At 43.4% G+C, this 22,558-nt stretch overlaps 2 protein-coding genes across 10 annotated transcripts in view; both read left to right on the forward strand.

Moving 5' to 3' along the window:
* The window catches only part of LOC110517885 (calsyntenin-3), a 39,659-nt gene extending 34,727 nt beyond the window's left edge, over positions 1-4,932 (forward strand). For both annotated transcript variants that reach the window (XM_021595732.2, XM_021595745.2), the window contains exons 15-19: positions 974-1,135; positions 1,772-1,917; positions 2,168-2,303; positions 2,621-2,805; positions 2,940-4,932. In XM_021595732.2, the coding sequence (XP_021451407.1) occupies positions 974-1,135; positions 1,772-1,917; positions 2,168-2,303; positions 2,621-2,805; positions 2,940-3,089 (779 nt within the window). In that variant the 3' untranslated portion in view covers positions 3,090-4,932. The remainder of the gene's footprint in view (positions 1-973; positions 1,136-1,771; positions 1,918-2,167; positions 2,304-2,620; positions 2,806-2,939) is intronic.
* A 384-nt stretch (positions 4,933-5,316) lies between these two features.
* pex5 (peroxisomal biogenesis factor 5) lies at positions 5,317-21,261 on the forward strand. 8 transcript variants are annotated; one of them, XM_021595758.2, is made up of 17 exons: positions 5,317-5,462; positions 7,675-7,831; positions 8,706-8,744; positions 8,912-9,032; positions 9,302-9,454; positions 9,589-9,673; positions 10,217-10,307; positions 10,770-10,892; positions 11,651-11,764; positions 12,254-12,337; positions 13,423-13,542; positions 13,995-14,138; positions 14,321-14,391; positions 16,238-16,450; positions 16,698-16,863; positions 19,091-19,248; positions 19,538-21,261. In XM_021595758.2, exons 2-17 carry the CDS (start codon positions 7,718-7,720, stop codon positions 19,776-19,778), a joined length of 2,037 nt encoding a protein of 678 aa, XP_021451433.2. In that variant the 5' UTR covers positions 5,317-5,462; positions 7,675-7,717; the 3' UTR covers positions 19,779-21,261. The 8 variants fall into 8 exon arrangements, with proteins under 8 accessions (XP_021451433.2, XP_021451432.2, XP_036829703.1 ...); XM_021595757.2 differs by having other exon boundaries at positions 5,342-5,494; XM_036973808.1 differs by having other exon boundaries at positions 5,358-5,628; positions 10,217-10,277.
* The last annotated feature ends 1,297 nt before the right edge of the window (positions 21,262-22,558 follow it).

The raw sequence follows: 22,558 nt of genomic DNA on the forward strand, positions 1-22,558 counted from the left end.
AGAATTTGCTCTTAACTGACTTGCCTCGTAAAATAACAAAACAAAACAAAAATTGTTGACAACATGTAAACTATATTCCGTCTCCAATGTTTATTGAATACATAAATACATTTGCCCAATGAGCACTTGTTGTCTCTCAAATACATCGTTACAGTTGTTGGTTAGCTCGCAAGCTAATTTTAGCCATTGACATGAAATCAGTCAAAACACCTCAGAATTAGCTGAAACGGGTCACTTACAATTCCCCACAAGGCAGTTTCTTGTCATTGTTATCTGGCCAGCTATCTGGCCATCCAGAATCACAACAACTCACAGCTAATCCATCTATTCATATATTCATCACTGACCCAGCCCCCCTCCACCCATCAACTTCCCCCAATGATTGTGTGCTTGAATACTAACTTGGACCACACAGACCCTGTACTATTATTAGAAGTGCTTTGTGCATGTGAGAATCATATGTATGTGTGCAATGGCTGTATATTGGAGAGGAAGCACACATCTGTGTGTGTGTCATCCGTTATGAGGATGATGATGGTTATGTATAAAAGCCTCTTCCTGCATGGGGTCTGTTCAGGTCAGGACATGGTTGATAAAGCTGTGTAGCAACAGAGAACATAGTCTCTGCCAATGCTTTATCTGTGGCTCACTACCTAATCTATTATGTACTTTATTCTGTCTCTCCAAAATGGGATAGTCCTGTTTTATCCACTTAATCCACCCGGCCTTAACCCCTCCCCCGTTCCCCGTGTTCTCTCGTCTTTATCTGTAGTTTTATAAGATTGGATAATCAGTCATTAATGTGCCGTTTTTTTTTTTTTTTTTTTTCTCCTTTTAACTGTCTGCTTTCTCTCTCTCTCCCCCTTCCTTTTTTTCTGCTTTGCATTCTGCCTTTCCCCTATTTCCATATTTTGCCCTCCCTCTCTTGCCTCATTCCCTCCTCCATTCATCTCGCTCCCCCCATGACCCCCAGCTCTGATGTCAGACGCCGTGGCCCACACTCTGGACGGCTGTGAGGTCCAGCCCCTGGGGGAGGAGCTAAACCCAGAGAGGGAGGAGCTCCTGGTGGACATGGATGCCCTGAGAGAGAGGGGTCTGGAGATAATCAACACCACTGCTTACATCGCCATCACAGGTACCGCTCATTTCCCCTATTCGGTTTTATTTTAAAGACCCACTTCAGCTATGTTTAAACTGTTTTCATTGAAAAACGATATTCCAAGTAGAAATACTTAAGGGTAAAAAAAAAAAATGTTTTGAGCAACAACAACAAAAATGTAGGCACAGTTGCAAAATTCAAGGAGTTGGTCTATTGGGTGCGCTTTGATGTCATCAGCCTCCCCACTTGCTTGCGTGAACTACATAGGAGCAATAGAGGACAAAATATGAGGGCCTCATCCCCCCACTTGTGCCATGTAATGAGGAACCCTGCACCAGCTACTGAAATGCACCTTTTGATAAATTCCATGCTAGTGAGGCTGGAGTGGGTCTTTATTTCCAAAGTAAAACGAAGAAAAGTTTAGGAAAACTGCACCAGGGGGATAGTCTGTGTGCTGAAGCACTTCATTTACTGCCCACAGTGATATTCAGCATGGCGCAATTAGTTGGGATTTTGAAATTACACATAAGGCTATGTTGCATATTGCGTCTCACCTCTGTATCACGTTCACAAACTGTAGCATTATCTTTTCATCCGACTGTTTCCTCAGTGTTGAACTGCCCCTAAACTTCCTACTCTCTACCTCTCATCATCTCTCTCTCTCTGTGTTAGGAGCTGAGTCCATCTCCGTGTATGAGGATGTCCTTCGGTCCGTCCGTTACCGGCTGGCTAAAGGCTCGGCCCGCTTTGAGAGGCGGTTCCGTCTGTCCTGCTCCGAGATGAATGGCAGATACACCAGCAACGAGCTCACACTGGAGGTAACTCGTCTAACTGACCATAGAGGCTGTAATTAACCCAAAATGGGTTAGCAAATAAGCTTCAAAGGGGGTGTACAATACTAGGGCACTAGCTAAGTGGTTTTAACCTAGCATTTGGGTAGAGCAATAGCACAGCATTAGTTCAGTTAGTAAGAGGTTCTGTGACAAGGCTTATTTTTCTTCTTTTTTTCTCTCTTTCACTCACTCTCTCTGTCTGTCCTTCCATATATTCATCCATCCTTGCTCTCAGGTGAACTTCCTGCACTCCCTGGATAGTCTGTACCACCCGTCTCACCTCCTGGCCTCCCAGCAGCAGTTTCTTCACCCATCTCACCACTCTGGGGAGCTGAGTGGACACACCCTGCCTAACCCCCACCGCAACTCGGGTTTATACACACTTCATTTACCTCAGTATTAATGTTGACCTTTTTCGCTTGATTTACCTTTCACAGGAGAACTGTGATCTATATTCCTGAGTACATCAGTTTTGACCCATGTTAAATCCAGACACATAAAAACAGATGGATGAAGGTATACCATCCCCTTTTATTTCTATTGGGAAATCCCCTATCCATTCTCAAAATAGAGATTCAAAATACCAAAATTCACAGGTTCATTTTCACCACAAGATGTCAGTGTCACTGACATTAATGACAGATGGTGGCTGAAAGATTCATATAAAACTCTTAATTTCCTCTGACAGTGGTGCCAGGAGCGGCCACAGTCATCATCATGGTGTGCGTGGGCTTCCTGGTTGTCATGGTGATCCTGGGAGTGTTTCGAATCCGCTCCATCCACCGCCGTGGCGAGGGCACCGGGGGAGGGTCTAAGGAGGATAGCGGCCAATGGGATGACTCTGCCCTCACCATCATCGTCAACCCCATGGAGGTAAAGACCTAACTGTGTTTTTGTGGAATAGAATAGATTTGTATTTATTTATTTCAGTGTGGAAGTTTTGAGTTTGGTTTAAGAGGAGAGACGATTTATTTGAATGATTATTTTATAATTTATTTATCTCTCAGTCCTATGAGTCTCGTATGGGCATCTCAGCTGACACCGAAGGTGAGGGGGAGGAGGACGAGGAAGTGGTGGAGTCACCCGATGACGCCAACGACGACCAGCGAATCATCATCAAGAAAGAGGGCAGAGACGGCAACCCCCGTCGCTACTAAGCCAATCGTCTCTCTCTCTCTGGAAGCACTCATTTCCATGGAAACCACAAAACGGCTCGCCACTCACCTCAAAGCGTTTAAATATCGAAAACTGCTGACACCTCTAGTCTATGGAATGTAACAGTACAATAACGCACACTGTATTTCCGCAACACCACAACACCATTAGTGGTCTATAGCCAATAACAGGGCATTGAATCTTTCACCACGTAAATGTTCTACGGCACAATATATACAGTATACTCTAACCGCCTGACCAAAACAACCAACAAAAATTGTATGTGGTGCACTAATTCCTAACTCACAGGGAATTGACATTGTCCTGGAAGTCTGTGTGAGACAGGCTGGACCGAGGCTACATAACTTAGTTGTGAAGTTAGGATTGTATATGTTTTACTATCTCTATATCACACTTCAGAGACCTTTGCCCACCACACAAAATGAATATTGAAGCAATCGATTCACACAAAGCCTTGTGTAGGCTCTTCACATATAGACACAAACCCTGATCCTGACGCTATCCCACACACCTCTAGATTTAATCTAGTTGTCTTTTTGCTGCACAATCTCTCTCTCTCGCTCTTTCTCTCTCTATACATTCCTCAACTTCCAAAAATATGCCCCCCCCCCCCTCAGATCTGACTCCAGCTCAGTTCCACATTCATAGTAACCTTAATATGGAAAAACATACAATTATAGGGTTCTAGCTGATTTTTACACACTATGTACGATGTGCTTCACAATACTGTATGTGATGTGCTAAATTAGATCAAATAAATTGTCCACGCAAAAGCGTACATTTTCAGAACTTTCCTTTTGTCAGGGTAGACTTTTAAACGTTAAATCGTATTGCTTGGTAGAACCCTTTCATTGTAAGGTTTTGCAAGACAACCAAACAGGCTGATGATAAGGGCATAGAGTAACCTCTGACCCTCACCACAACCCCAGTGACTCGACTGAGCGCCCCCCCCCCACCCACACACACACACCATTGCACACTCACCACCCACCGCTCTCGTAACAATCTCACGACAAAGACACACCCGCGCCACAACACCTGCTGTATCCAGAATGTCAGCTCAGCTTGGGCAGTTTTGATTGTATTACATTTTCTGTACATACAATTATTGTTATTATTATTATTATTGCAGTCAACGCTTGCTCTCTGTCTGTACTCTTAAAGAGGGAGCTGCATATACATATTATTTATTACCAATTACACTGTTTTATCATTTGACCAGCTGTTGTATATTTTTAAGGTTACACCATCAGAATACGGAGTACTAATAATAATAATAATAATAGTAGTAGTAGTAATAAGGATGATGATTCCTGACTTGATGAGTGTATACATTCGTGTGTTGAATTGTTGTAATTTAAAATCGTGTTCATATCTGAATCACAGTAAATGGAGGGAACATTGGTAAATAGCTACTCTGTCACCTCTCTCTCTCATTCCTTCCTTCTTTCACACCTTAGAATATTCTCAAATCGTTCTCTCTTCCCCAGCTCCACTTTCCCTCTTGTCTTTTTGTTTTCGTGCCAGTCCCCACCATCTCTTTGGTCCACCTCCCTACACCCCTCCCTCACTTCCCCCCTCTGTGTTTATTGCTGTCTGTCTGTGTGTCAATGTGCAGTGATAAACCTGTCAGTAAATAAAGCCTGTTGTTTTTCAGTGTAATATTATGGAAAACAAATTGCATTAATTACTTATATTATTACTATTGGGACATTAACTTTAATTATTGATACAATGACAACATGGATTATGAAGATTATTGTTATTGATAACTGTCTGAAAACATTTAAAAGTTCATAATAAAACACTCTGATGAGGTCTAAATGCTGCCTGTTTTTTAAGTAAATAATCCATTTGAAAATATTTCACAATCACTACCATCTTCTGAGTACTTTTTGGATGGTTTGAGAGAATACATAAATTCCTTGGTAAAAGCCTACATATATCTGGAATAACCAGTTTGAGACAGAAAATGACGTTGCCACAAAGCAGGACAAATTTGTTGGACTTTGCAATTAATTCATATCTTGCACAATAATATACGCAAACCTTGCTTTCCCTTGCGTACTTCGCCCACTGTCAATCAATGTCAATTTTACCCCCCTTTCGTTAAATTGTTTCACCAATGTAGCCAGAGATTGCACCTTAATCGAACAGTATGAGAATGTTACAATATTCCTTGGCATAAATGGCAACGTCGATCTGCAGCGTTTACACACGCACAAACTCGTTCTGCGCACATTCCGTATTGTCTGTCAGTCAACGACTACGTCGACGCTGTTCGAGAATACGCCTTGCAGGATTAGCTGTGCGTCTGTGGAGATTTTTGTGGGTCATGGGGGAAAGAGCAGGAGGTAAATAAAGAGACACGCGCTAATAAACACGGGTAAAGATTTACTTTCACACTCAGTAGCTTTGCTGGTGTCTTAATGTGCCAACTATTTATTATTTTCAAAGTAGACAATTAGGAGAAGAGGATAGTAGAAAGGTAGGAAGGTCTACAGTCAGCAGTAGGTTGTGGTGAGTAGAACATTATGCTCTCAGTCGAATAATGGTCTGTCACATTTTTGTAGCTAACTGTTAACTTGCTAGCATTTGGTCATCAACATGCATTGTAGCAAACAGGTAGCTAGCTAGCCACGCAACTAGATAGCGTTCAATGTTTTACTGAATGTATTTTGAAAGCTCAACGCTCTCTAACTAACCGTAATTAGCTAGCTACACCCACTAAACACTAAATACGTTAGCTAGCTAGCTAGCTAGCTGGCATACAGTACATATATTGTGTAAAGTCACTGTTTTATCGTTACAGTGCTAGTTGGGAGGACATGAAAATAATGTAATGCGACCTTATACATCGAAAATTGGATAAGACATGCCTCCCTCTTAACTTTTGTGCATGGACTATTGCCATGGTGTAGTAGGATGTGTGCGGTATAGTAGCTAGTTAGTGTAGTAGATAGTATCTATAGTACCTACTGCTATCTGATGGCAATGGTTCGCTTTATGGTGCTCTTTGAATTCTCAGCTGGTGGTTTTCAGGTAAAAGCATAGCAATGCCAACCTTATGTTTCAACATGACAAAGCATCATACCTTCATCATAACATTTTCATGCACACAGTCTCAACTTGAGAAGCCAACTTATATTTTGCTGTAGAGCCAATATAGCTACAGCATGCTGTCATACAGTGCCAAGTATGACACATAACAATGAATACCTACTAACTGAATTAAACTCCTGCACACTCACTCATTTTGGGGCCATACATATTCATTAAGACGGTCTCTTCTATCCACAGTATTGCACATTGTGTGTGTGTGTGTGTGTGTGTGTGTGTGTGACAGTGTTTATTAATATCTGTCTATAATCCTCTTACCAAGGCCCTAATCGTACAGCATCTGTTTGGGTCAGTGGAAAGAAATCCTTAAATCTAAACCCTAGTGTAGCTACTGGACCACCTGTGGACAGGGTACAGCCTTGTCTCCCCTTATTTTTTGGGGCAAGGTTACCTGCAGTTGTGTGTGTCTGGTTCTGTTCATTCTTGAATTGTAGTAAAATGGTGGAATGGGAAAGGGCTTAACTTCTCAACTCCAGGACTGACTGCATTATAGAAATTGTCATAATTGTGTTTGTCTGAGAGGTTTAGTGAAGTTGAGTAGGCCACTATCTATGTACATCTGTTGTTGGCCTAGATAGTAGGTCTGCTATGTGAACAGCAGGGTTGTCTCTCTCTCCGACATTTGATTGCAGTGACACACTGTTGTGGGGGAGAGGACTGTGGATCGGGGAATATTACTACAGCTTTGCAGTAGAGGGAGTTGCATTGACTGTTGGTTGTCACCCTTGAATGTTTTCTGTCACTTAAAGGGCCAGGTGTGTATTTAAAGAGTGAGTTAGACTGAAAAGCCAGTTGGAAGAGTGAAAATTAAGCTCAAGGCTATTTTCAGTCTTTGACTTCTTGCTACATTTTTGGTATCCTTGGAGGGCATCAGTCGTGTGTGTGTGTGTGTGTGAGTTAAAATCCAACAGATAGAGCATGTTAGATTAGGAGAGGACTATGAGTCATTGGGCACCCGGGATGAGATTTCAATTTGGCCTGGCTAGCCCTTTCATCCTCAAATAGACCTCCATATATCTCAAACAGCTCTCACCTGTTGCTTTGATTGATGTGAAAGGTTGAAAAGAGTGATGACGCATGTCCAAACACTGCACAGGAGCTGGAGAAAAGGATAGCCTAGCTGTAGTAGGAAGGTAAATGACTGCCCAACAGTGAGCGGACAGTCACATTTTTCTTGTGTTTTTCTTGATACCGGTACGCCCTGAGCTGTCTTGCATGGGACCATGAATAGTGTTGGTGCCGGTCTATCTCTGCTTAATAGCTCACATGTTTTGTCTTGTTAGGAACCTCAACAAATGCAGAAAGAGTCTGGCACCCAGGCAGGATCCTGAATGTGATATTATCAAACTGAGTAAATTAGATGTAAAATGTTTGGAATGTTCAAATAATTCCATCCATCATTTAATGGATAAGTCAATGTTTTTATTAACTTTTTCATCTCTTCAGTTCTAAGGTGATCTGATTGGATACGCCGCTGCCCGCTGTTGCCATGGCGATGCGGGAGCTGGTGGAGGGGGAGTGTGGGGGAGCCAATCCTCTCATGAAGCTGACGGGTCATATGACCCAGGAGGGAGGAGCTTGGAGGCACAGGTCAACGCCCACTGTGAGTAATCACCTGTAGAAATTAGAATAAAGAATGTATGGAATATGTACCGTAATCCATGTTTTATGTTTTGTATATTATTAGTTTGTTATTGACCATGTTGCATTGAGTTATTTTTCCTAGTCAATGGTGGGGCCCATCCAGGGCTCTAAATGTAACATTTTCATTGGTTACACTGGTGCTCCCAATTTTTAAAAAAAGTTAGGAGCACGACATGAAATTTATGAGCACCAGAACTGAGATTTTAAAAAAATTGATTGAGATACAGCCTATATGAATTCTATCTAGTTTAAGCACATGTTATGCCCTATAAATTAATATGTAACACTGTAAAGACATTTATAATAAAAGTTCAAATGAAATTACGAAGTAATTTGTGGAATATTAGGTTTCTACATTGTTTAAAAGCACTATTTTCCTATTGAGATGCATTACATTTAAAATTGTACACTGTCTCTATAAAAACATCAGGTTTGTGATTTCCATGATCTTTGATCTCCTGAAGAACCTATGCATTTTCCTTTCTTTCTGTGCCCCCAAATGTTTGGCTATACTGGTAAAGTTAACAGTTTATTAGCTAGCTAGCCAACGAGGTAACAAAGTGTAAACAAATGGTTTACGACATGCGAGTAGTTTTAGAATGGCCCCCGACATGGTTTCTGAATGTAAAATGTGGTCCCGGCGATTCGCTATAGGAAGATAAATGTTGTGCCTGTAATATGGGTCAGATCTTTTGACTTGGTCAAGCCGTTTTAGCTGTAGTAGTGGAGCAACCATGACCTTGACAACTTAGACAAGATACTGCAACTTAGTTGTACTATAGCTTTCACAAATATATCTCACAGTATCACTTTCATCCCTCTTTTTCTCCTAGATTCCCCCTACACCCATTGAAATAGCAACAGAAGAAGAGGTCAGTCTCATATTACCTTCCCAGTCCTCTTGATTTGAACTGTTGTGCTCTGTTTACATATTCTGAAAAAAGGAATATGAAAGCACGTTTCATTCATGTGAGGTTTGTTAATCGTTATTGAATAGGCTAGCGTTTGATGACTTCTTCTGCATGTGTGTGTGTCCCAGTTGGTGAATGAGTTCATGCAGCAGGCGCCTCCACGGCCCCCTCACAGCTTCGACATGGGCCAGTTACTGGAGGAAATGCAGCAGATTGATCAGCAGAGCTACAGACAGGCTCCACAGAGAGGTACACACACAGCAGTAATAGTATACCCTATTATACTCTCCAACGCAGCAGAAGCAACACTATTAAAGATTTGCGGTGTGCCTGTCCAGCTGCCCGGCAGCACTTCCATATTGTTACCCCACAGGTTTTGGAACATACGTTGACACTTCAAGACACCTGTTTATTACGTTTTCCTGTCCCTTCCATCCAAGTACTTACACTGAAAAACACACTTTCTTTTACCAACGTGTGACGAAAACAACACCCGTTCCCTCCTGTCCTGTCCGTAGCTCCGGGTGTGGCTGCGTTGGCCCTGTCTGGTGATTGGACGTCTGAGTTTCTGTCGGGAGCAGATGCCGCTGCCGCCGCCTCATCGGGGCAGGCGGGACTTGGAGACCCGGCCGACGCTGATTGGACCAGAGAGTTTATCACCGATGGCACAGGTACATTTTTTGGAATGTCAATGGTAGGCACAATTGCCAACCATTTGTTTGAATGTACTTTGTGGCCACAACTTCTAACATGTAGAGAAATAATCTGTATCTTACTCCCTTTCTCTTTCTCCTCTCTTTCTCAGATCCCGGGCGTTGGGCAGAGGAGTATCTAGAGCAGTCAGAGGAGAAGCTATGGCTCGGAGACCTGGGAGAGAGGGAGCAAGACTGGTAATAATGGAGAGACAGAGAAAAAGAGGAGAGCAAGGGACACGTAGATAGATACAGCGACATTCGGAGAAACCTTGAGAATGTTCCAGAGAAGATTGTGATGTTGAGCCGCTAAGTGTGTCTTAAAATCCTTGACGTCGTCCTCTCAGAACTCTGTGTTGTTGCATTCACTTTATAAGGGCTTTGGCCGTAACATAGCTTTGTGCTAGTGAATTGAAGTCATTGCATAACTCTAAGTCAAGAAAGACAATTAAAGCCAGTAAATCACGCACACAGGCTTTTAGTGTGTGTATGTAATGCGTTGACTCCGTAAGTAGCAGTCATTTAATTAGGTATTCAAAAGTGTCTTTTGATTCCATCCTTATTGGATATGTATTGTGAAAAGAGACAATGCATTTGAATTCCAATATATTTACAAGGATACAGTGTGATTATGTAAAATGTACATGGTCTCTTTAACCCACTTGTTCTTTCAAATAATCACTGTTTGATACTCAGCTGTTTAAATTAACCCTTTGATGTTAATGTTTGTAAATCCAATAGGACGAAAGAGTACCTACCAGGAGACGAACTGAAGCAAACAGCCAATGAGCTGGTTGCAAAGGTCAATGACCCCAAGTTACAGAACACTGAGGTGTGTGTGTGTGTGTGTGTGTGTGTGTGTGTGTGTGTGTGTGTGTGTGTGTGTGTGTGTGTGTGTGTGTGTGTTATTTCCGTGTCGCGTGTGTTTCATACTTTTTTCTACATATCTATCCCCATACCCTTTCCCCATTCTTTGCCCATAGAAGTAATGTAGCTTTGCAATAACAGGATAATTGTAGTTGTAGCTGTTTCTTTTGAATTGTTCAGTGAGACACGCTTCTTTGTAGTCAATTAGACATCAAAATGTTTCATGGGAAAGCATTTTGCTGTGATGGACCGTAGTAGCATAGTGACTCTTTACAACCTGGTCTTCAGAACTGTTTGTGTGGTATCCAAGTCCTCTGTCATTATTTGGGATTTGGTTAAAGCACAAACTGATTTCATGACCAATCTAGGTCCATAAGCCATAATGGATATTGTGTCATTGTTATGTTGTTGTTGTGTTGCACTGTAGTTCCTGCGGTTCATTAGGCAGATTGGCGAGGGCAGTGTCACAGTGGAGGACAGAGCAGGCAAACAGCACACAGATAGAGCTCAGGCCAAGGAGGCTCAGAACTGGGCCTCCAACCTCAACCAGGTAGGACCCAACTTCCATTGAAGACACAAGGGGAAGGGTGCAACTGTTAATCTACAGGGAGCCATCTTGGCTCAAGCGTCCTCATTTTGTGCCTCATGACCCCCCACATCCCAGTATTTGGTGCAGACTCCTGCAATTGTTACTAACTACATAACCAAGTGATGGCCATGAACTTTTCTGTATGTGAGCCTTGCACTAGGCTGTACAATGTATACTTTGGAAATGGTATGTGTAGAAATCATTTATTGTGGAAAAGAGAGCATTGTCCTTTCAATACATGCGATTTCTATCAGCCAACTTCTGCCAATGAAAATCATCATAGCTGTTCCCGTCTTGAATCAGACTTCCAGTTCCCCTTATCAGGTGAAGTCGTTTGTTTTTAAAACAGGGTTGTGGGAAATTATTTTTCAATTCCGGTAGGGGATTGAAAAATAATAATAATAATAATAATAGGCATTTTTGTATTGTTTTCATCATGAGTTGAATTCCAAGTCATTTCCTGAATTAGATCCCAGCCCTGATGTATGTAGTCATAGGAGTTCTCATGGTTGCCCTTTTTAACTGTGACATCTATTTTTTCCCCCTTCGACCCTGCCGTGAACTCTTGGCTTTCCCCTCCTTCGATTAACAACCCCCATTCATTTGTACCAAATTAAAACTCCTCCGTCCTCACCCCTCCCAAAACAAAAACCCAATGCCTCACACCTGCGACAAAACAATCACGCCTCCCCCCGTTCTCCGCTCCCTGGTTGCCATAGTTCCTGGAGGAGACTGGGGGAGGGACTTTACCCTCGACAACCCAAGAGTGGGATCAGAAGATTGCCAAAGCTAAGGCTAAACAGGCACATCAATGGGCTTCTGTCGTCAAGCAGGTAGGACCCCTGACGCAATGGCAATACTCCCAGTGGTTCCGCAACCGGCTTTCAGTCAAGAAAGTTGAGCTGATTATATTTTTCATCTGCCTTTTTTTGCGGCAGTTGGATGGCTGTTTTTAGTGGCAGAAGGTTGTGCCCACTGTAGTTTGTCCCGTAGTTTCTTAGCACTTTGGAAACCCAAGGAAGATGCATTGTTTTTGCTGATTAAACTTGCATTTAGATTATAGCGACTACTTTTAGAGAAGTAGTAAAAATGACCTGCACTGAAGGTGTGTAAATTGTAGGGGAGAAAGGGAATGGGTGTGGTTCTCTGATGTTTTACTTCTTCCCATTCCTTTATCTTGTCTTCCACTCATCCTTCTTCCCCATCTTTTTCTGCTTTTCCTTCACTGTCACAACCTCAAAGTCCCACTTTAAGTGTTGTTATCGAGTTATGGACAACTTGGTGTCCACATCTGCCATTGCTACCTCTTCCTTCCTGTTCAGGTCTCAGTGGAGTCAGCAGAATCATGGGTAGATGAGTTTGCCACTGCAGGTCCAGATTTCCAGCAAGCTAAAGCTGCTGTGGAGGTAAGAGAGATACAGGACAATACAATAGGAAAGATAACAGAATAATTATCATAAATGTCTTTTTAAACATCTTCCAAATTGTATCTATCAAGAATAATTCCAGCCTATGCCCAAATCAATTCATTATGCCCTAATCTTCACATGACTGTGCAAGGGTGCAGCCATGGGTAGGCCTGGGAGAGCATAGGCCCACCCACTTGGGAGCCAGACCCACCCACTGGGGAGCCAGGCTCAGCCAATCGGAAGGAGTTTTTCCCAACAAAAGGGCTTCTATTACAAACAGAAATAGCCCTCATCACTCCCTCAGACGATCCCGTAGGTGAAGAAGCCGAATGTGGAGGTCCTAGGCTGGCGTGGTTACGCGTGGTCTGCGGTTGTGAGGCCGGTTGGGCGCACTGCCAAATTCTCTAAAATGGCGTTGAAGGCTTATGGTAGAGAAATGAACATTCAATTATCTGGCAACAGCTCTGGTGGACATTCCTGCAGTCAGCATGCCAATTGCACGCTCCCTCAACTTGAGACATCTGTCGTGTTGTGTGACAAAACTGTACATTTTAGAGTGGCCTTTTATTGTCCCCAGCACAAGGTGCACCTGTGTAATGATCACGCTGTTTAATCAGCTTCTTGATAAGCCACACCTGTCAGGGGGATGGATTATCTTGGCAAAGGAGGGAGACGTACTCACTAACAGAGATGTAAACACATTTTTGCACAACATTCGGAAGAAATAAGCTTTGTGCGTATGGAAAGGTTCTGGGATCTTTTATTTCAGCTCATGAAACATGGGACCAACACTACATGTTTTGTTTATATTTGTGTTCAGTATGTATTAAGCTCTTTACATATACAATATTGCACTAATAATGCCATTGTACATTTTCACTTCACACATCAACATTGGCTTAAATTACACTGTATATATAACCTTTATCAAAGTTCACATTGACCCTTGGGCATCCCATAAAAATAGTGGTTTGGACCAATGTTAATGTTAGGGGGTTTCCCACAGCAACTGATATGATGGAGATGCCCAGCAGCTCCATTTGTCCTCTGACTTTGACATTGTAACTGTTCCTCTGTATCAGAGCGACTTGGACTTCTGGGAGAAGCTGCAGCAAGAGTGGGAGGAGATGGCCAAGAGAGATGCAGAAAGTCACCCCTGGCTCTCCGATTTTGACCAGATGCTCAGTAGCTCCTACGACAAGGTACTTGACATAGCTTCCTATCCACCTGTGGAAGGGGAGTTGGAGGGCCAGTAGGAGGCACTCTTTACTCTGGTCTAAAAAAAAATATCCCATGGCACTTATCGTAAGAGATGGGGTGTTAACCCCGGTGTCCATGGCCGCCTAATCATCCGCAGCTTCCAACTGGCTCATGTATCCCACCTCCTCTCCCCTCTAACTCTTCCCCAGGTTGTTGCTGTAATCGAGAAAGTGTTCTCAGTCAACTTACCTGGTTAAAATAAGGGTTTGTTTTTAGTTAAGGATAAGTTTTGCCTTTCAGATCACAATGAATAAGTTCAGCATTTCTACCTGTCCAGGCTAAAAAAAAATCTGCCTTGTCTTGTCTGCTAAGTTGCTGTTCATGATTTAACTCTCTCTCTCTTTCTTCCTCCCTTTCTTTCTCTTTCCCTCCCTCGCTCTCTCACCCCCTCCAGGGGTACCAGTTTGAGGAGGACAACCCGTACATGTCCCACCAGGACCCCCTTGCTGAGGGGGTGAGGAGGATGGAGGCAGGGGACATCCCTGGGGCCGTGCGCCTGTTTGAGAGCGCCGTACAGAGAGAACCAGACAACCAGCTGGTGAGACACTCATTAATTACTAATTAATAACTCCGATATAATATTATCTCAAGGTGAAATTATTTCTGGATAACAAGCGCTGGCGACTAAGGGGGTTCTTTCCTACCCTGCTAGCATTAGGTGGGTGAAGAGGTAAGAGAACTAAGCACTCTCTCTTTTTTTCCCCCGCTTCTTTTTTTTAGGCATGGCAATATCTGGGAACCTGTCAGGCAGAGAACGAACAAGAGTTTGCAGCCATCAGTGCCCTCCGCAGGTAAAGAGATGGAATAGCAGCCTCACTGACTGGAGAGAAGTCCCAAGTGTGTCCCAAGTGGCACCCTATTCAAATCAAAATCAAATCAAATGTATTTATATAGCCCTTCGTACATCAGCTGATATCTCAAAGTGCTGTACAGAAACCCAGCCTAAAACCCCAAACAGCAAGCAATGCAGGTGTAGAAGCACAGTGGCTAGGAAAAACTCCCTAGAAAGGCCAAAACCTAGGAAGAAACCTAGAGAGGAACCAGGCTATGTGGGGTGGCCAGTCCTCTTCTGGCTGTGCCTGGTGGAGATTATAACAGAACATGGCCAAGATGTTCAAATGTTCATAAATGACCAGCATGGTCCAATAATAATAAGGCAGAACAGTTGAAACTGGAGCAGCAGCACGGCCAGGTGGCCTGGGGACATCAAGGAGTCATCATGTCAGGTAGTCCTGAGGCATGGTCCTAGGGCTCAGGTCCTCCGAGGGAGAGAAAGAAAGAGAGAATTAGAGAGAGCACACTTAAATTCACACAGGACACCGAATAGGACAGGAGAAGTACTCCAGATATAACAAACTGACCCTAGCCCCCCGACACATAAACTACTGCAGCATAAATACTGGAGGCTGAGACAGGAGGGGTCAGGAGACACTGTGGCCCCATCCGAGGACACCCCCGGACAGGGCCAAACAAGAAGGATATAACCCCACCCACTTTGCCAAAGCACAGCCCCCCACACCACTAGAGGGATATCTTCAACCACCAACTTACCATCCTGAGACAAGGCAGAGTATAGCCCACAAAGATCTCCGCCACAGCACAACCCAAGGGGGGGCGCCAACCCAGATATCTTCAGTTTCTTGGCAATTTCTTGCATGGAATAGCCTTAATTTCTCAGAACAACAATAGACTGACGAGTTTCAGAAGAAAGGTCTTGTTTCTGGCCATTTTGAGCCTGTAATCAAACCTACAAATGCTGATCCTCCAGATACTCAACTAGTCAAAAGAAGGACAGTTTTATTGCTTCTTTATCAGCAACATAGTTTTCAGCTGTGCTAACATAATTGCTAACATAATTGCAAAAGGGTTTTCTAATGATCAATTAGCCTTATAAAATTATAAACTTGGATTAGCTAACAATGTGCTATTGGACACAGGAGTGATGGTTGCTGATAATGGGCCTCTGTACACCTATGTAGATCAGCTGTTTTCAGCTACAATAATGTTTACAACATTAACCATATCTACACTGTATTTCTGATCAATTTGAAAAAATTTGCTTTTCTTTCAAAAACAAGGACATTTTTAAGTGACCCCAAACTTTTGAACAGTAGTGTGTGTGTGTGCGTGCTAAGCTGTCATCAAGGCAATGGGTGGCTACTTTGAAGAATCTCAAATATAATATATGTTTTGATTTGTTTAACTTTTTTGCTTAATACATTTGTTTACTCTGTGTCATTTCATAGTTTTAATGTCTTCATTTTTTTATTCTACAATATAGAAAATGAGTAGGTGTTAAACCACCCATGAGCCGCATTGAATTGGCTTGTATGTTTGACACCCCTGACATAGAGAATAAGGGTGCCGTTTGGGACGTAGTTTCCTGTGTGACATTAAGAGCATGTCATGAGGTGTGTACTTATTTGATTTATGAATACATGTTTTATGTGTGGCTTGAATACAAATATGTTATGATAAGCATGAACTTGGGTGCAAAATAGGAAGTCCTTGAAGTTACATGATGCCTGTGACGACTTGTTGCCTTGGTGTTGGCTGACAACATTTTCTCGGGTTCTCACCTTTCTCTCCTTTTTTTTTCTCTCTGTCTCTTGCTCGCTCTTCTTCTCTCACCGTTAGATGCATAGAGTTGAAGAAGGACAACCTGACCGCTCTGATGGCACTGGCCGTCAGTTTCACCAACGAATCGCTGCACAGGCAGGCCTGTGAGACCCTTCGCGACTGGCTGAGGCACAACCCCGCATACCGGCCAGTCCTGGAGCAGAGTGAACGGGAGCGAGAGAAGGACGGCGGGACCAGAGAGCGGGAGAGATTTGGCTCACTGCTGCCAGAGTGAGTGGACCTTTTTCATTGTGTACAAATTTGGTGTGCATGTATATTCAAAATGGTACTTAGAACTCCTAATGAATATAACACAAAATGAAATGCTAAATATGCAATACAGGACGTTCTCCTGTATTTTCTCATGTTACAAAAACATGGATTCTATCTGTTGGTTTAAAATATTACAATTGTTAAATCTTCTCCCTTCTCCGTTTTCCCCATCTCTGTGCCTCCCTCCTTCCTCCCACACTCTCAGTTCTTTGTTTACAGAGGTGCAGTCCCTGTTCCTCAGTGCGGCGAACTCTGACCCCGCCCGCGTCGACCCCCAGCTACAGTGTGGCCTGGGAGTCCTCTTCAATCTGAGCGGGGAGTATGACAAGGCCGTGGACTGTTTCACAGCAGCCCTCTCTGTCACACCACAGGTACACTAGTATGTTATCCACTTCACAGCAATAACTCTTACCAATCTGTGGTTCATGTGTGTTTGGAGAAAAGACACACTTGATTATGATTTGCCAAATTTTATTTAAACAGCATAAAGTTGATGAATTCAAACGTGTTCGAGTACTTGCATCCTTCCTTGCTTGCTTCCTTGAAATAATTTCTGATCTGTATGCTAATCGTTACCTGAAAGCAATTGGCTCCATCCCATTGTAAAAAAATCTTGTGATCCACCTTTGATTTTCTTTTCAGATGGTGGGTTACAGGTACAAAAACAAAGAAATGCATACAAAGATAACCCCTTCCCCTCCAGCAACCGAAGTTGCCTATCAGTCCCCCTCCCACCTATCCATCCCCTGAGTCACCCCTTACATTCCCGCCAATCCCCCCCAGCCCTCTCCCAAGACGACCTGAGACCCCCTCCTCCGTATCACCCTTTCCCTGTGGGCCTGAAAGCAAAGAAAGTAACAAAAGTTCAAATAGAAGTCCTGCCGCTAACGGTTTGAGGCTGCCCAAGTCAAGGAACAATTGAGGCCTGGACAAATGTATATATTTAATTAGTTTGTATGTATGTGTGGGGCTTTAGCTGAGATTGTTCTTTAGAGAGTCAAGTATATTTGTCCAGGCCTCAATTGTTCCTTGATTTGCACCATTCATTCTCACGGTCGATAATTCTGTTTAACTTCTAATAGTAACTTTATCCACTGGTTAAATGCGAGAGAGTGAGGTGGTTGCCATCTTTAAGCCAACATTTGTTTCGCAGCAGTGCTGCCTGACAGCAGTAATCTTCTGACTGATTGAGATATTCAAGGGGCTATCATCGTTAAGTAACGTAATAGATGCAAAGCATTGAATATTTAAATTCAGAAGCATTTAACTGCAGGGCACTCCTCCCACATCATGTGAAGGAATGTGCCTACCTGATTTGGGGTACACAGTGAACAGTTGAGAGTTGGGGGCCAATTTCATCGTAAAATGTTTTATTGGTGTTAAACAGTCTGTGAACAAACTTAAAATGTAAAAATGGATGGTTCGTATTATGGGATGCCAAGGTCATATTTTTCCATATTCTGTTCCAGTTAGAGGGTTGTTCAGATTCAATTAGATCTGTGGACCATACCTCATTGTTTTAATCATAGACCGTCAAATACTTAAAGGAAGGAAGGAGGGGGACTGGGGGGATGCATTTTTAGGTATTCCAAAAGGGTCTATTACTTTCCTCCTCTTCAAACGGTATGTCTACCTCCCCTTTTTAACTTTCCCTATTCCTACTTTTTTTCTCTCTGAAACTACCCCTCCCTAGTCACATGTAGCATTTACCCCCGTCTGCTTCTGTTCTGTGATTGTCCTTCCTTTTTCACAGATACTTAACTAGCCCCTCTTGAACTATTTTACTCAGCTCACCTTTTGTGGCAATGAACAGATGTACTCTCTCTCTTTCTCACTCTTGTTTTTCCCGGCTGTGCTGGGGAGTCTGAGGTGGGCTGTTCTCCCTCATCCAGACAGCTGTCTCTCTCCTCCTTCAGCTCCCTGGGTCTTGTTCAGCGGGTATTGTTGTGCTGGTCTGTTGTCTGGGTCTTTGCTGTCTCGAGTGTTCTGAACAGCTCGATACAGCAAAGAGCTGCGCCAGCTTCGTCTCCAGCTTGGCGCATTTCTCCCTCGGATCAACGCAGGAGCAGTGCATTTGTGGGACCTGGGTTTGCGCAGGGCTGGGGGGGGACACACTCCTCATGGGGCTGGTGGTCTATGGGGTGGGGATGTGGTCCAAGGAGGGGCTTCTTATGCTGTGCACTCTCTTTGATCTTGTAGAAGTCCTGCTGCAAACGGTTTGAGGCTGCCCTGCACCAATACTGTTCCAGATCTGTACAGGTTGACATGACCTTTGTCAGTGTCAGGGTCTTCGTTGTCCATTATTCTTAGTTTCCACCCTTTGCTCATACTCTTTCTTAACAGAATGGTAGTGTGCTCATATAGCACTGTGGCATGCAAGGGGATGGTCTGTGAGGAAAATTAAGTGCATGATCCCCGGTTTGTAAGAGTCAGCAAATAAGTAAGTAGGTTTTTTCCAAAATCAAGTTTTTTTTTTTTTTTTTTTTGGTATTTACGTAATGCAGAGGGTAGTTTTCTGTATAAGTCTGTGTGAGAAACTCAATGTATCCAACACTAATTCAGGAGCTCATGACCTCTGTCTGTTTCCCTCTCTCTCAGGACTACCTGCTGTGGAATAAACTGGGCGCTACCCTGGCCAATGGAAGCCGCTCAGAGGAGGCTGTTGCCGCCTACAGGAGGGCGCTGGAACTGCAGCCAGGCTTCATCCGCAGTCGGTACAACCTGGGAATCAGCTGTGTCAACCTAGGAGCCCACAGGTGAGAGGGAGAGCCTTTTGTGGCCAGAGATACAAAATTGTGCAAGAACAAAATTCACACAATACATTTTTTTTAAATAATATTTGATCAAAACCACCTAAAACACTGCACTTTCTTATGTTCATCTAAGGTAAGTTGTAGATTCAGGTCATACCAGGAGTAGAAATGTGGACTTTATAAAATGTATTGACTTTGTTCACAATATAATTATTTTTGCCTTAATACAAATCTATTGAATGCACCACAATGACAATTTCAAGTTGACCCCTATTCTCTTCCTGGTTTACAGAGAGGCCGTGGAGCACTTCCTGGAAGCCCTGTCCCTGCAGCGGCAGGCATCGGGGGAGGGCGAGACGGTCAGTGCCAGCCGGGCCCCAGGGGGTGCCGCGGCCACCATGATGTCCGACAACATCTGGTCCACCCTGCGCATGGCCTTAAGCATGATGGGAGAGAGCTCGCTATACGCGGCGGCCGACCGGCGAGACCTCGACACGCTGCTCTCCTACTTCTGTCAGAGGGAGGGGGAATGAAGGTGTGGGAGGTCCGAGGGGGGGAGAGGGGCAGGAGGAGAGTTGATAGTGTGTGAGTGCGCACTTAGGGGAGGAAGGTGTCTGGGAGAGTTGGAGAGCGAGAGGTTCTGTCCACAAACAACCCCCTAACCCTATAGGCACTTCATATAAACCTGAAATTATTGGATAAGTATAAACAACATGGAAGTAGCTCCATTTGTAGAATTTCTGCCATCTTGCGTATAACTACCAGGGTTGGGGTCAGTTTACTTCCTGAATTGAAATGGAACTGACACCAACCCTGATACCTATCCAATCCTTTCAGGAAGAGAGGTAGGATGATGTGTGACAAGGGGAGAGTTGGCCGAAAGGGAGGAGAGGTGAGAAGGACATTTTGATGTCTCAGCAACCAAGGGAAATGCACCGTATATACCAGGTGTATTGAATACATACTATTTCCTCCCCTGATCACTCTGACATAGCCTGGTTTCCAGTTGGTTCCTACTTTTTTCATTATCATGTTTGACACAAAGCAGAAACAGACTGGCACCCAGGCTAGTTCCCATATGTCTGGTTAGTTACCCTCTGTCCTCAGCAACTGGTGCAGGGATGTTCTTGTATTCCTCATAATCCGAGGCATCGTCATGCCTATTGAAACTGAGGAGTCACGTGACTCCCTAAGTTTCATTCAGCCCTATGAACCATGGAATGCATACATTGGATACTAGTGAAAAGTTTGCACCTTATGTTTTCCAGAGGGAATAAAACACAGAGGTGGTAAAGCAAAAGATCAAGTTGAGATGAATGTTCCTATAATGTAAAGAAAAGATAGGATCTTGTTTGTTTGGAGGATCTTTGTTTTTCCTTTTTTATTCCCCCTTGAAAATATGAAGTTCAAACGTTGTAAAGCTGGCTTACTGATTCCGAATCAATTGCTGAAGGTTAAAAGAGACCATTACAGTAATATAGATATCTGGCTTTGGAGCTTTTCTCTCGTTATTTTAGAGAATGAATTATACTTGTACTCAGTCCAATCAATGACATATCAATCAATGAAGTACTCAAGAGAAATGAGACTGCTGACATGAGTTGTACACACCAGAGTTGTATTCGCTAGTAGTAACCCAATGGAAGCAAAGGGGGAGGGACCTACCTGAATTTGTCCAATAAGAAACGCTTGTTTTCATTTTCTATTGCTACTGTGTGGAAGAATGAATATGACTCGGCTTTGGACAGAGGATGACATCAGTGTAAAGGGGATGGTATACCGAAAGAGGTGTACAAAGACCTCTTTAGGTGTCTTTGCACTTCTTCCCACCCTCAACCCTTCTTTCTTCAGACAAATGCCCTTGTTGTAAAAATAATTAGCTTAATTGTAAAATAATGCTTTTTTGCCATATTGTCTGTAATATAATTATTGTACTGTTTTCAAAATAGTTAACCATACTGTAATGATTAATATGATATTCAGCAATAAAGCTCTGACTCTACAAATGCTCTCATTGATTAGGCCTACTTTTCATGTTTAAAAGGGTAGTATTTCCCATATTTGTATTTTCCTTGGCCAGTTGCAGGATAGCAGACCCAAATAGACCAAACAGACCCAGGATTGGGCTGCTTTTACAGCACGAAAAAGCAAATGTTCAATGCAGTTTGTTTATTCAGCCAAGAGTATCTGCTACGGGGACTACTTTAAATTGCACATATCCAGCTCTTTCTATGAATAGTAAGTAGCATACTACAAGTGGACAAGTACTTGTAAGTACAAAGGGGTTTAGGCGGGGCATGTACATTCACATACGTATTCACAAGGAAAGTATTCGGCGTTCAAATACACTATACAAAGTATGTGGACACCCTTTCAAATGAGTTGATTTGGCTATTTAAGCCACACCCGTTGCTGACAGGTGTATAAAGTTGAGCACACAGCCATGCAATCGCCATAGACAAACATTGGCAGTGGAATGACCTTACTGAAGAGCTCAGTGACTTTCAACGTGGCACCGTCATAGGATGCCACCTTTCCGACAAGTCAGTTTGTCAAATTTCTGCCCTGCTAGGTCAACTGTAAGTACTGTTATTGTGAAGTGGAAATGTCTAGGAGCAACAACGGCTGAGCCAGGAAGTGGTAGGCCACACAAGCTCATAGAACGGGACTGCCGAGGGCTGAAGCACGTAATGTGTAAAAATCGTCTGTCCTTGGTTGCAATACTCACTACTGAGTTCCAAACTGCCTCTGGAAGCAACGTCGGCACGAACTGTTCGTTGGGAGCTTCATGAAATGTGTCTCCATGGCCGAGCAGCTGCACACAAGCCTAAGATCACTGTGTGTAATGCCAAGCGTCGGCTGGAGTGACGTAAACCTCGCCACCATTGGACTCTGGAGCAGAAGAAACATTTTCTGGCTTGATGAATCACGCTTCCCGATCTGGCAGTCCATCGGATGAACCTGGGTTTGATGGATCCCAAGAGAATGCTACCTGCCCCAATGCATAGTGCCAACTAAAGTTTGGTGGAGGAGGAACAATGGTCTGGGAATGATTTTCAGGGTTTTGAGCTAGGCCCCTTAGTGAAAGGAAATCTTAACGCTAGACAATTCTATGCTTCCAACTTTGTGGCAACAGTTTGGGGAAGGCCCTTTCCTGTTTCAGCATGACAATGCCCCACATTGAAAAAGCGAGGTCCATAGAGAAATGGTTTGTCAAGATCGGTGTGTAAGAACTTGACTGGCCTGCACAGAACCCTGACCTCAACCCCATCGAACACCTTTGGGATGAATTGGAATGCCAATTGTGAGCCAG

This window comes from Oncorhynchus mykiss, chromosome 3, assembly GCF_013265735.2.
Source record: "Oncorhynchus mykiss isolate Arlee chromosome 3, USDA_OmykA_1.1, whole genome shotgun sequence".
Classification (NCBI taxonomy): Eukaryota; Metazoa; Chordata; class Actinopteri; order Salmoniformes; family Salmonidae; genus Oncorhynchus; species Oncorhynchus mykiss.

Excerpts from the sequence above, each read along its gene's own strand:
- pex5 (XM_021595758.2), top strand. The coding sequence starts at position 7,718 with ATGGCGATGCGGGAGCTGGTGGAGGGGGAGTGTGGGGGAGCCAATCCT. Across the intron at positions 13,543-13,994 it reads TCAGTAGCTCCTACGACAAG|GGGTACCAGTTTGAGGAGGA; the intron begins GTACTTGACATA and ends CACCCCCTCCAG. Across the intron at positions 16,864-19,090 it reads CCCTCTCTGTCACACCACAG|GACTACCTGCTGTGGAATAA; the intron begins GTACACTAGTAT and ends CCTCTCTCTCAG.